The sequence below is a fragment of the Coturnix japonica genome, unplaced genomic scaffold, assembly GCF_054131305.1.
Source record: "Coturnix japonica strain WE unplaced genomic scaffold, WE-NBRP24 Scf041, whole genome shotgun sequence".
Lineage (NCBI taxonomy): Eukaryota > Metazoa > Chordata > Aves > Galliformes > Phasianidae > Coturnix > Coturnix japonica.
Window position 1 is genome coordinate 3,206,459 of NW_028188944.1, and position 13,137 is coordinate 3,219,595.

A 13,137-nucleotide genomic window follows, 5' to 3' on the forward strand; every position below is an offset into this window, starting at 1 on the left:
TGCTAGCACTATTATTATCAGTTTGTTTGCTCTCTCTTCTAACAGGCTTTTATTTGAAGTCCGGCTAAGAGTTCAGCTATTGAGACTGAAATGAGACAGAAGCGTGATCAACTTTACACACTTGCCAGGTTGAACGATAAATGTCTAAAGTCCACTGTGAAATAAGCACTTCTGCTTGAAGTGCCTGATGTGCCGTCAGCAGACACTGTGGTCACAGGATGCAAGGAAAAACCCAGGTAGTTTGCAGAATATAAACTTTTAATACGCACCTTAAAATAAATATATATATATGAACAATTACAAACAAAACAAACATGAGATGCAGAGTCCTTTTATTGAGCTTGGCCATCCTCAGTGCGTGCTGCAGAGGTACAACCCCGGTGAGCGAATGCTCTCCATCTTTTTGAAGTCCTTTTACCAGTTCCTGTGGCAGGAAAGTCGAATGTACTTGTTGCTGATTTGCTGTCGTAGCTTCTGAGCGGTCAATAAATACGTCACAAGTAGAGCTGAGCCGTGGCAGCAGTAACAGCAGTGGGTGTTCTTAGAGGCAGGTCACTCGGAGGCAGTTCTAAGGAAGCAGCGGTTCTTCCTGGAGGACAAAACATCATCAGGCACTGACAGCTCAGACTGGCGGCCATGTAGGGCTTACACAAGTCTATCCAGCCCTAGCGGTGCTCATCTTACTCAGCCATTGCAGCGGTGCTGCTGTTATCTCACTGACTTAATTCAGTTTGACTTTATTCGTTTTACATTCTTTGCTTCTCATGGTAACTGCAAAGAACAGCTTACCCAGGTCTGACCCAGTAGTCAGATAGTGGCGTACAAGTTACCCATAAGAGACACCTTTCTGTCTATTTATCTTCCTGTAGCTGCTGTTACAGTTCATCCATACTAGTTGGTAGAACCACAAGAAGCATTTCAAATGCATGCAAAAGAGGAGCCTGACTACCATTTCCTGTAGCATTTGCATCTAGATGATGTATATGTTCTGCTCTTCTTCCATTTGCTTTCTGGCAGTACAGTAGGTGCCACAAAATCAGCTTTCAGTCACCAAGTAACTTCAACATCACTTTTTATATGGATTTGGACAATTTACTCATACTTCGTGTGCATGGCAACTGAGGAATTTTTGCTTTAGTATTTTAGCTCTCTTCAAAATGAGAGCTGAAGTAGTCCCTTTTAATTAATATATGCTTTAAAGTGAATTATTTTGGCCTTAAGGATTAATTTTTAAGGCCTCAGTACCTAAATTCAGTCTCGAACTCTGTGTTCTTTTTTCTCTTTCTAAGATGACTTTTCTGGGGTTGCACTGCAATGGCTCAGGCCTGTCATCAAGGGCACTTGGACTCTGTTCTGTTTGTACTGCCAACAGAAGAGGTCTCAATCTATTGCTCCATCCTTATTCCTGGCATCTTTTTTCTTTTATGCACAGAGTTAATCTCATATCTTAATTGATTGAGAAGAAGTAGGAACTTCCTCCACATAACACAGTATCAAACGTCTCCAAGCCATGATGTTGATTAGGGTTAGTACCTGCATAGCATTGTAATGCATTCACCGTTATCCCTACATGAGGCTCCAACGGGTCTCAGTGAGACTCCTCTCCAGAAAGGTGCCATCCGCTTCTGTCTCTGGAGGGGCTGTGGTTGGTGCAGGGAAGCAGAGTGTGCCTGGAACAGAGCAGCCAACTGTCAGCAACATGCAGCAGCAGTGGGCAGAGGGTCATTTTGATGCTCGGGTCAATCATCTTAAGCATTACTAAGTGAAGGACTTTAAATCTTCCTTGTTTTCAGACATTGCTCTCTTAAAGCATAATTGTTTGTATCCGAGTCCTAAAGAAATAGTTATTAAAAATCAGCATTTTAGTTACTTTGGGAGGGAAGGCACAATTACTCTGAAAAGTAACTGAGCAAGTGACCCATCTTCACTAGGCAGACACTCTGCTTCTTTGGGATGCTGAGTCCCCCAAAAGAGCTCTACCCACACTGCTGACTCCTGCCAGTTCCTCTCGTTCATGCACGTCTTTGCTGTCTGACGTCTGAACTAGCACTTCAAACAGTAATCTGTGCTTACCTGACTGAGCAGCAGTGAGAAGAATAAAAGGAATGCCATGCTTTTCCAACAGTGCATCTTCGCAGGATGAGCTGCCACTTCAACTGTAGGAGCAGCTGTAGGTGGAGGAGGTTGGAAGAGCCCCGAATAGAACTTCCCAAGCTACAGCCAGATTTTTATAGACTTCATTCTCTTATCGTTGCATCAGCTGTCAGTCATTACAGGAACAAAGTTCATTTAGGAGCAAGAGGGAATTACAAAGTTAGCATCTACTGAAGCGATCTGGTTCAAGGCCTATCTATCTAGCTAATGATTTACTCTCCTTCCACTTGTACTTTGTCTGGTCAGCTTACCAGATTTGCCAACTGTTCTTTCTTTAACACCTATCTAGCATGTTACCAGAACTCCCTTGTGTGCCTGCAAGTAAAAGTGTGGGTGGCCAACAGTCTCATGGTGAAGATCAAAAAGCCATAACCTTATTTGACTTCTGTGACATTCACAGCATGCAGAGCTCTGAGTTTGCCAGCTGGGAGGTAAATACTGCTCTCCTGAGAGTATTTTGAGCAGAGAATCAAACTTTCGACTCTGCTTCTCATTCTTGGTGTGTGAAAGAATCACAAGCAAATAATTTAACCTTTATTCCCACAAAGCAGTACTTGAGAATCAGATATAATATTTTCCATGTGGGGTTTGGAATGTCAAAATAATGTTATTACTTGGTAGGTAAATCACAGATCTGTCCTTTCAAGGATCCTCATGTGCAGTTAATCTCTAGATAGCTAAGCAAAAAAGTAGAAGGGATGGCTGCAAGGATTTTATGGAGGTGAGTTGCTCTATCTAGCAAGACTGGTTTATGGAGATGAATGCTCTCTGCTGTACTCTGCCTCTGTATCTCATAGTCTACCTCACGATTCATCTTCTGAAAGGTGCCTACAAAACTCCCACTGATGTGGACAGGCAGACTGTAATTAAGGGAAATCTTAAACTCTTCTGTGGTGATAGAAGATTGCCAACAGCCCAGAGAAAATAATGTTTAAAAAGCACTACATACTGCTTCCCATTTCTTCCAAAATATCAAAGTTGAAACATGCTTCCCCCACTTGTCTCCCACTGAGACAAGTAGGAGTAGGTGTGTGTCTAAGATTACTACTCTGTAAATGCACCTTGTCACTATTTACTCCTTTTTGGCTGTGATGCTTCATGCACCCAGCTACCACGTATGTTCAGGTTTGCTGTATCTGTCAAGGAAATGACTTTTTTCAGTTGCAGAGTAGCAGAACACCAGTATAGCTGTGTCAAGCTCTGCACGTAGATTTGGAAGCAGTCTGTTTAAAAACAAATATTTCAGGTACTGTACAAAATAATTGTGCTTCAGCTACATTATAAATCCAAATGTGAATGCAGTAGGCTACAGTTTTCTGTGATTGCCCAATATGGAGGCATAAGTGCCAGCGTGGAAGGCAAGTTACATAGATTAAGATAATGCCTGCTTGGTTGTCAGGTTCCAGCCTACAAATGATTACTGCGAAGCCCAAATTTCACTGGGATTAAATGAAAGCCCTTTGCAGCATATTGCCTCCAACCCACTGCAGGAAGATTTGCTCCTTTCCTGACGTTCCTCTTACATTTTCCCACTTCCCCTTATTTGTCTTGCTTCCCTGTGAGGAGGAATCAAAACTGGTCTTTATTTTGCATTCTTGGGTCTCACATAATCACTGCAGATCAAATAGCTGAACTTCAGTGTTGGTTGGTTGTTTTTTTTACATTTTGCTGTGAATTTCTCAACTGTTTCTTCTACTGAATCCTTTCTTTACATACAACTGAGTTTTAATTACTGCCTTCACCTGTGGAGCACAGGTTTGAATGGCATCTCAACTCTAAGAGCAGTGCCTCCAGCATGTCATTGTTTCTCAGCATTTTTTGCTAGCTAAAACTAGTCGTGTGATGATACATCAAAATTGTTGTGTATTATAAGTTCTTTATAGTGTTTTGTAGTTGCAGATCCCTTCTGGGCTGCATCTGTTTCATCTGTGCAAGAAAAAAAAGGGACTGATTGTTTCCATGTGTGCAAATGCAGTGCAGTCCAGATGTCTGTTGCAGGCCAGTAGATAGCCACTGCAATTGTTTAAACAATTGAAAAGAATGTAAAACATTGCTGTGTTGCCACTTTTAGCATTTAGTGAAGGAACATCAGAAATAAATGAGGGGACAGATTGATTTTCAGCTGCATTGTTCAGACTCTGAAATGCTGCTCAGCTGAGCTCCCACGTACCACCTGGCAGGTGGGAGCCATCACTGCAGCAGCATGTCAATGTGCCAGGTTTGCTTCTTGCTCCCTGCTGCACGGCTGGCCCCGCAGGCAACTGCAGAGATGAGAACAGCTCAGCGGGATTGCAGCAGGTGCTGCCAGCAGCAGGAACAGACAGGGAGCAGCTCCAGCCCAGCTGCTGACCCTGCAGCATGAAGGTTAAAAGCCAGGGCCTGGCAGCGGTGCTGTCGCTTGAAGCTCACGGGGCTGCTGGGTTGTAGGTAAACTCAGCAGTGGCAGCTGAACTTGCCACCTGTTTACAGCAGTCTAGCAGCTGGTCTGGACATAGTTCAGCTGTCTGTGAATGGGAGCAGAGACCTCACGAGAGGCTGGGCTCTGTTCTGAGCTGCTCATGCTCAACAGAACTGCTGAGAGGTACCAAAAAGGAAGTATTGACTCAAACTCCCACAGTACGAAACCTTAGATGTCTTGTTATTCAGGCTACGAATCAACTCCTGTTGCTGTTTGAGGGTAAGTAAATAAGACCCAAACAAGAGTTCTGAATGAAATATGGCTGCCGACATGTTTGGCTGCTCAGAATTGGAGAACCCAGTTTATTCTTCCCTTGCTTAAGTAGAAATAGAACTGAAATAGATCATTTTTAGCAGAACTTACAGCACTGAGTAGCTTGCTTTGCTTGTTTCTGCCAACCTCAGACTGCACTTGGGAGTACAGAACAAGAAAGCCTGCAGCTATTGGAAGTGTATATTCACAGCTTGCTGAAGTGAGAGACTGAGCATCTTTGACTTCCAGACAGCTCAGCCCTTAACCCACAAAGGATCTATCACAGAAGAACGTCACACTCTCCAGATTAGATAAATTTTCAGTACCAGCTACAGGAATAGCGTGACAGGGAGATAAAGGTGTTACTTTGCTTGAATTTGAGGCAGACAGCTCAACACTAAGAAAAATAAAAGATAAAGGAATGGGCCAAATGTTCTGGACTTTGCAGAGGGAAACGTGTCATACATGTAAGAGCCCCGGGGTGAATTTTGTAGTCATGCATTTGAAAATTTAATGGTAGTAATAGAGTTCCTTAAATCATCTTTGGGTGTTAAAATAATCCTTTTACTTCCTTGTAGTTCCCTAGGAACTGCTTTTAATTCAGCCAGTTAACGCTAACCAAACATCAGAATTGCAGTTTATCATCTGATTATTATTAATAAATATGATAACCTGGTAACTGTATAAATGATCAAAGCTCATATTCAATTCTGAACCATCAGTCAGGCTGGGCAATTTTTGTCAGTATCATATCAGACTGTTCTTCACAGGTACACAGACTGGAATATGTTCTAATTCAAGCAAAAAGTGGCCAGTGAGAGGAGGATAAAAGGATCAAATTGCTCACCAATGCTCTGCTATTTCTCATCACCTGTACTGTAGCCAGGGCTGCCTTCAACTGAATACACTGAGAAATGTATCTAGAAAATAGAGTCAGAGAGAAATGTGAAATAAAGCAATTTGAGCTTAGAGGATTTTAGTACTGTTATCTCTGTATGGCATTCACCTGACAGATAACGGGGTATAATTCACCTTAAACAATGTAAGACACAGACTTCATATAAAGATACAGGCCAAAGTTAAAGTTTATTAGGCATTATTATGTATTATCTCCCCGTCCCTCTGGTTCCGTGAATGAGCAATGGAACAAGTAACGCAGAGCGGTGACACTGAGCGGTGCAGTCACTGGTCGTTCTCATAGTCAGCAGGATTCTTCCTCTTCAGCCTCTCAAACTCTTGCATGCCCCACGAGTACAGCAGGTAGGCACCCAAGAAGGCTGGAAACGGAAAGGAAACACTGACACAGGACACGGCACAGAGCAGCACGGGCTGCCCACTGTGCTTCTACGGCAACACAGCCATGACACCTCGCTATAAAGCCCCATTGCCACCATAAAGCCCCACTGCCACCGTAAGGCCCCATTGCCACCATAAGGCTCCATTGCCACTATAAGACCCCACTGCCACAATAAAGCCTCATTGCCACTATAAGACCCCACTGCCACTACAAAGCCCCATTGCCACCATAAGACCCCATTGCTCACTGTGTCCCCCCGAGCTCCATCGGGCCCCCGCTCAGCCCCGCTCCTACTCACGGGGCGCCACCTTGAAGACCTGCGAGCTGAAGCGCCGCCACACGTTGGGCAGCCCGTCCGAGAAGATGTTGGGGATGGCGCGCTGCTCGAAGGGCGACAGGCTGTACGTGATGATGTGCCACACCTGGGCCAGGTTCCCGAAGTGGATGCCCATGGCCGGACCATGTCACCTTGTCACACCGCCCCGCTGCAGCGCGACTCAGAACGGAACCTCACATGCTGCTTCTGCTTCCTGGCGGCGAGGCGGCCCTTGGTCGCCATTGGTTGCAATGGGTGCGTTATCACTGCGCAGAGGATGCGCCCTCGGATCCATCACGTTTCTGATATGAGGTGATACGTTTCTGTAGCTGCCCCCATTACAGCTTCCACAGCCTGAATGCTTTGTCCTCCATTGACTTTTCCACACTCGTGATAAAGAGCGAATAACTTCACATCTCCGTGTTCGCTTCTGCTGAACCAGCTGCAGGGTGCGCAGCATCTTTAATCCCCTAAAAACGCCAAAACGCCCTAAAAACGGTGAGAAAAGGCACCACAGGGCGCTGCCAGGATCTGTCACTGCTGAAAGAGCCGCAGCCACAATGTGAAAGGAGGCGGCTTCAAATACACACACGTTTGGCAGAGCTCAGCTCCCATCGTTTGGAATGGATCGGTGGGAGTGGCGTACATTCAGCAAGCAACCCTTTTTAAAGCCAATCAGACACAGCACCAAGCTGAGGCAGGACTTTGTTTGACGTGGAACCATTTCGCCTGGAGCCCTTGGTGAGATGAACCTCACACAGCGCCAAAGTCAGCACTATTTTTAGTTCAGCAGCTTCAGGCCAACGCAATGGGCAGAGCTGGGCTGTGTCAGGCAGCACCGCAGCTCCAGGCTCATGCCGAGGGACTAAAGCACGTCTGCTGCCCTGCCAGTGCCCTGTGAGCCATGTACAGCCCTCGGGCTCCGTGCTGTCCCCACCAGGCTGTGCTCCCAGCCTAAGCCCCACGGAGCCGTGTGAGTCATGATCTAATGTTAAGGGCTGGTAGAGAACGGGAGTTTACGCAACAACATGCTCACAAATTGTTTTAAAAGCTATTCTTCGCAACTAAAAAAAACCCCACACTCAAAACAGCACCATATTCTATTAAAAAATCCCTACCAAAAGCAGCCCCCTTTGTGTGAGCTGCAGCCAAAGCTCTCTTAGCTTGAGTTGTTCTCATCCTGAAACAAGCATTTTCTGCAACATTCCTACAACAAGAAAAACACTGGGGGGGGGGCTGGAAATTTGGAAAGGAAAAAGAATGAAATACTGAGAATAATTTTAACATGAGCCTTTCCACTTATCCAGAAGCTTAACAGAAGTGCCATTACAAAGGATTTCTTTATATAAAGTAAGACTAGCAGACACTGAATTCAAGTGATATGTGTGATAGGCACTCATTTTATTTATTATTAAATCTGTACCAAAACAGCTTAAAATAGGCACCTGGTAGTTGAAACCACTTCTGTTCAAATGCAACATTATTCCAATAAAAAGATATTTACATTTATTTCCACATTCTAGAAAGCCCGAGTGGCTACAAAAACAGTGCTATTATATAAACACCCACTAATTAACTCCATGCTCCTATTCAGTTTGAAAGAGCCGTCAGAATTACACAAACACCACAAATATTCTGAGATTACAAAACACCCAAAGCAAGTGTGAAGCAGGTTAAGGTGCACCCCCTACCGACAAGTGCATTTAGTAGCTATCATGTCCTCGTATTCTTTGTAGACTATGGAGCCATCAGGCTCTATGGTCAGGACGCTCAGAGGGCTGTATTCAGCAGGAACACAGGAGGGCCTGGGAACAGAGGAGTCCAGTTTCTCATATATGAGGTTCTGCACCATTGTATGTACAGGTGAGCCATAACGGTGCCCAACCACCCTTGGACAGTCACCCTTGCAGTACTGAGGGCTGTATCTATGCGGTGCTATGATCCATTTGTCCCATTTTAACCGGCTGAAGCTTAAACGTAAGCTGTGAAGCTCGCACTCGTTTTGAGGAAACAGAAATTGTTTGAAATATTCACTCAGGTTTTGAGGCGGAGTTGCTGGAGCTTCCTTCAGATTCTCTTCCCTTCGATGCCTGGATGCCCTTTTAACCTGCGTGTTCTCTCTTCCTTTGTCACCTGTCACATCAGCAAACAGGCTGTTCCTCTGCCTGAGCCGCGCTGGGCTTTTCCTTCTGTGTCTAAGTGAGTTCCACCTGTGATAAGCTTGCTCGCTGGTATCGTTTAGGTAAAGAAGAAGAGAAGGGGGGACCAGAGCCATATTAATGAGATTATCCTGGTTAGTGTTATGTTGTGGGTTACCCATCAGACAAGTGAAGTTCACAGCCATATGAATATTCCTCCTGTTAGTAGCAATGAGAGGCTGCAGAAAAGAAGTCACATCAACCTCAATCCACTTGCGCTTTCTAACTTCAAAGTGCAGGCTAAAAGCTACAGAGTGTGAAATGCTGGGACATTCTTGGCTAGAAGAATCATGCTCCTTAACAGCCAAATGTCACGTGCACGTAAAGGAAGAAGTGGGAACTGAGGTGTCAAATGAGTAGAGCAAGACAGACTTGAGTAAGTGCTCGAGAGCAGTAACACGGTCCAGGTTGAAGAGCAGATCCACTGAGTGAAGGTCTCCTGAAAAGAGAAACAAAGATCTTGCACAGTTAATGCATCTTGATTTGCCACCGGTACATAAATGCTCTGACATAGTGGATCACCAGAAATTGGTAAGCAGCAGAAGAAACCAATTTAGATGCCCATATTTTTATTATGTGGAATGTCTACTTCAGTCAGAACCAAAACTTATCAACAAAACCAAGAAGACCCAAGGTTTCTAAGAGGCACTGAGTGCAGTTAAGGAACAGCACACAAAGTTGGCAGTTCCAATGGGGAAAAAGGAACCAGAGCCTTTGGACTGTGCAGGAAACCATGAAATGATGTAAGTTCTAACGGGTGTGCTGCCATGTTCCCTTTAAAACTTTAGATTTTTAGCATTAGCTGCAGTTATTGTTCCTACTCACACATTCCTGACCAACAGCTGCCAGTGATGCTGACTAACAGCAAAGCAGAAAGTCATTTCTGTCAGTTTGCTTCTCTCTCATGAAACAGAATGACAGCTTCCAAGCTATTCTGAATGCATATTTCTGTCTCATTTCCTACTGTATGTACTGTCTCATGTCCCTACTGTAGTACACGCTGTTTGTTGTCATTTCCCATGATGTTATTTGTATTTACTGCAATTTCTGTCTCATTCTGAGGCTGGTGAAGCCCCGTGCTGGCCTTCTCTCCAGGTGTAGAGCTGAATGCTCAGCACGCTGCTTCTCTTACTGCTCAGCACTGCTGCTTTCCTGAGTTAGAGATTGTTCTTTGGTAGACACAAGTGCATTAAGTGATCTTCAAACACAGAGAAGCAAAGGGTTAAGAGTCAGATGTGGTCTCTGTGGATCTTAATAAACTTACAACTTTATGTTAATGATTTTTTTTTATCTAAAGTTATGAATTTCAACAGCAGCCTCCAAATTTGCTCCAAGTTGATTTGGATTCAGACCACTGCTTTAACTGCTGCTGTATTTAGGAGACATTGGCATGAGGCTGCCTGTTAAAAACCAAAACGCCTCCAGCAGCCTGTGCTGTAAATCACCTACCTGATCACCTACCTGTAATCAGGTCCCTGTGGCAGTGCTGGCACTCAGAACACGGGGTGAAAAGTCGAACAGTGTTATAGAGGTGGCTCTTGTGGGCCTTTGGGATTCCCTCCTTGGTGGCGTACATCTTATACAGCCTCTTCATGTACCGCAGGGCTCGGGAGTCCAGCTGGAGCCTGGGGGTCCCACGTTCCCAGCTCTGCCATCCCTGGTCGGACAGCACTTTGAGCAGGGGGGGCAGGAGCGCACAGCCTCGGCTCGCTCCCTTGGGCAGCCGCAGCAGCGGGTAGAGCTCGCGGAGCTCAGGAGCTCTCATAAGCCCGGAGCCCTTGTCTGGAGCTGCGCGACCCCTGGAGCGGGGGGAGCACTGGATGCTGAAAGAAAACCAGTGAATGCAGCAATAGAAACAAACGCAGACCCTCCAGGTACCCTCCATGCTCTTCAGAGCTGCAGCCTAACAACGCCTCCCCCAAAATATTCAAGAAAAAACGAACGCACACGAGTGCGAGCCCTTATATATGCTTCAGCTGTGACTCTAAAGGGAGGTTTCTTTGTGATTAGAAACCAAAGGGGAAGATCCGCAGCTGGCTGTGGAATCCACGTGCGTGTGTGTGCGGCCGGGCTGAGTCTCTGCACGTGGAAGCGTCTCACCAACAAACGCTGCTTCTCAGGGTTAAACTTCTCCACCTGGTGAAAACTGCAGCGCACCATGTTCGTGGATCAGCCCCCAGGGGGAGCCGGGAGCCCAAGTGATGCCGCCGGTCCGGCTGAGTGAGCGTGATCTGCCGGCACTCCGGTATCAGGGTGTTAGCTGTTAAAGGAAGTTCAGCAACAGCACCAGTTATCATTGCTAAATACATATAAGATGCTAAATATTGTTGCTCCTAAAGATTCCATCTGGAGTAGTAGTGAGTGCTTGGTGTGTTTAGAAACTCGTTGCATGATGTAAGGAAAGGGGTGGAGTTTTGTTTTACTTAGTAAGGAAAACGTGTTTTCATGCCAGATGGTTTTAATTAGAGCTGTGCTATCGGTAATCTAGTGAAGTGTCACCTGTAATCTGGCTTTTGCATCTTAGGGCTTCTAAATAAGGTGTGCTTGTTCAGAGAATGCTTAATTAACTTACAGAATTCTTTCATTTGGAATGGAAGGTTTAATTCAGATACCAATTTTGGAGTGTTATTGACAGCTAGTTAGCTGAGAAGGGTCATAAACACAGTGCAGCTAAACAAGCAGCTGTACCACCTGCAAGGACAGCAAGAGCAACAGGATGCCCTGTGATGGTGAGAAACTAGCCATGGTTTTGTGAACTCAGCAAGGGAGTAACTATCAGGATGATAACTCCAAGTTGCAAAGATACTTGGGGATGGTATGTAATTGGGAACCAATGATGAGCTCCGCTTTTGCACTATGTATGAGCTAATTATCTGTATTATAAATGTACACGCAGCCAAGCAATAAATGAGATTAGCTGATCATATGTCAATGACAGGTGTGGTCGTTTGCTTTTCTCCCTCCATCTCCAACAACCAATCTCTAATATGAAACAACATAACCTTTTTGCTTAGATCTCTTAGAGCTGTTCTGACTGTGATGAGATAAGGGGATGCCATCAGGTCTAAGGCCATCTGTGTAACAGCGCTTTGGATGAGGTCGGTACTTCTGTTTGTTTTAAAAATGCATCCTTCAGTGACACCTGAAGAGCTGATCTGCTGCTCTCCTGTGCATGTAAACCATTCCCTCCCTGTGTTAACGTCAGACAAACATGATGATGGTTTCTGCTGTTTCATGACTATTAAAGCTGCTCTCCAATATCTTTTCTGTCTTCTTCCTTGGGAAACACCAAGTACCTCATTTGTACTATCACAAACTAATGGCAATCTTTGAATTTCTATAAAGCAGAGAAGACTTGGTGCTTTGCCCTGTAGCAAGATAATGACATTTGTTTGTTTCCATGAGAGAGCGGAAGCATCAATTGCAGGTGCAGCTGTTCTGCCCCAACCAAGTGCTTTACTTGGGCTTGTTGGGCTGATTCAGAGTACTGTGAAATACAAGAAGCAACAGGTGCTCTCTGTAAGGTCCCTTGATAATGCTGTAGGTCTGTAGCTAACTACTTCTACACTGTAACTGTGAGCTCAGTGCCTGCTGTGGAGCTGTGTCCTGCTCTGAGTATGAAGCTTGCTGCACGCAGTGCTGTGATGAGCTGTGTTCTCCATGCCAGGAGCAAGGCACACTGCATAGGTGCACTGTTGCTCCTTTGGATGCATTACCAGCAGGAAGCTGAGCATGTAGCACAGCATTGAGAGACTGGGCAGTTTGTACCACTGGAATTAATAACTGTTCTTGGCAGGGTAGTGAGTCAGTTGGTTCATTTAGTAGAGTTCAGTGACTGAATAGGCAGCAATGTGAGAAAAGCTGTACTTCACCCTTGGTGAAAACAACTGCCTGGCACAGCACGGTGCTGCTTTGGCCACTGGAATGGAGCCTGGCCCTCCTCTGCTCGTGGGCTGCTGGGGCTGCTTGGCTTCATCCAGTCCCTTCAGTCCTGCTGCAGTGAAGGTATGTGCTTGTGGAGTGCTCACTTAGAGCTCTTACAACTCATCCACTCATGGCTTCCCATCAGCCATGTTATGTGAGGTGATAAATGTTGATACGTAGTGTTCAAACATGGCACTCACATCCTCACCCGTTCAGCCTATACTGCGTAGAAGCTGGTGGGTCTCTCCTTGTTGTAATCAGGTGTTCATTAAAAAAGAACGATGAGAGCTCATTCCTTGGCTGCTCAATCCAACCAGGGCCATGGGGCAGCTCAGGCTGTGCCCTTTGTTAAGGAGGAAGGCAGGAGGTGAGGTGGTGGCTCTGCAGTGCTGCTGTTAGCGTGGATTCTTTGTAGGGCGATACCATGCAGTGCTGTCATCAGCTGCATGGTCTGGGGAAAAGCACGTGGTTAGAGTGTGCTGGTTGGTCATTAAGAACAACCAAAGCGCTCGTAATATATGCAGAGACAGGTTGGCAG

General features: G+C 45.5%; 1 protein-coding gene and 1 pseudogene across 1 annotated transcript; both read right to left on the minus strand.

Annotated features, from left to right (window-relative positions):
* Nucleotides 1-315: 315 nt before the first annotated feature.
* LOC146752802 (liver-expressed antimicrobial peptide 2-like) lies at nt 316-2,164 on the minus strand. Its single transcript, XM_085531333.1, has 3 exons — nt 2,074-2,164; nt 1,534-1,670; nt 316-589 (listed from the first exon to the last, which is right to left on the minus strand). Exons 1-3 carry the CDS (start codon nt 2,128-2,130, stop codon nt 553-555), a joined length of 231 nt encoding a protein of 76 aa, XP_085387459.1. The 5' UTR covers nt 2,131-2,164; the 3' UTR covers nt 316-552.
* Nucleotides 2,165-7,868: 5,704 nt separating this feature from the next.
* Nucleotides 7,869-10,808, minus strand: LOC146752803 (growth/differentiation factor 9-like; annotated as a pseudogene).
* Nucleotides 10,809-13,137: the final 2,329 nt, after the last annotated feature.

Coding starts and splice junctions, on each gene's coding strand:
- LOC146752802 (XM_085531333.1), bottom strand. CDS start 2,130: ATGCACTGTTGGAAAAGCATGGCATTCCTTTTATTCTTCTCACTGCTG. Junction 1,671..2,073: donor TCTCACTGCTGCTCAGTCAG/GTAAGCACAGAT, acceptor GCTCTGTTCCAG/GCACACTCTGCTTCCCTGCA. Junction 590..1,533: donor TGCATTACAATGCTATGCAG/GTACTAACCCTA, acceptor TTTGTCCTCCAG/GAAGAACCGCTGCTTCCTTA.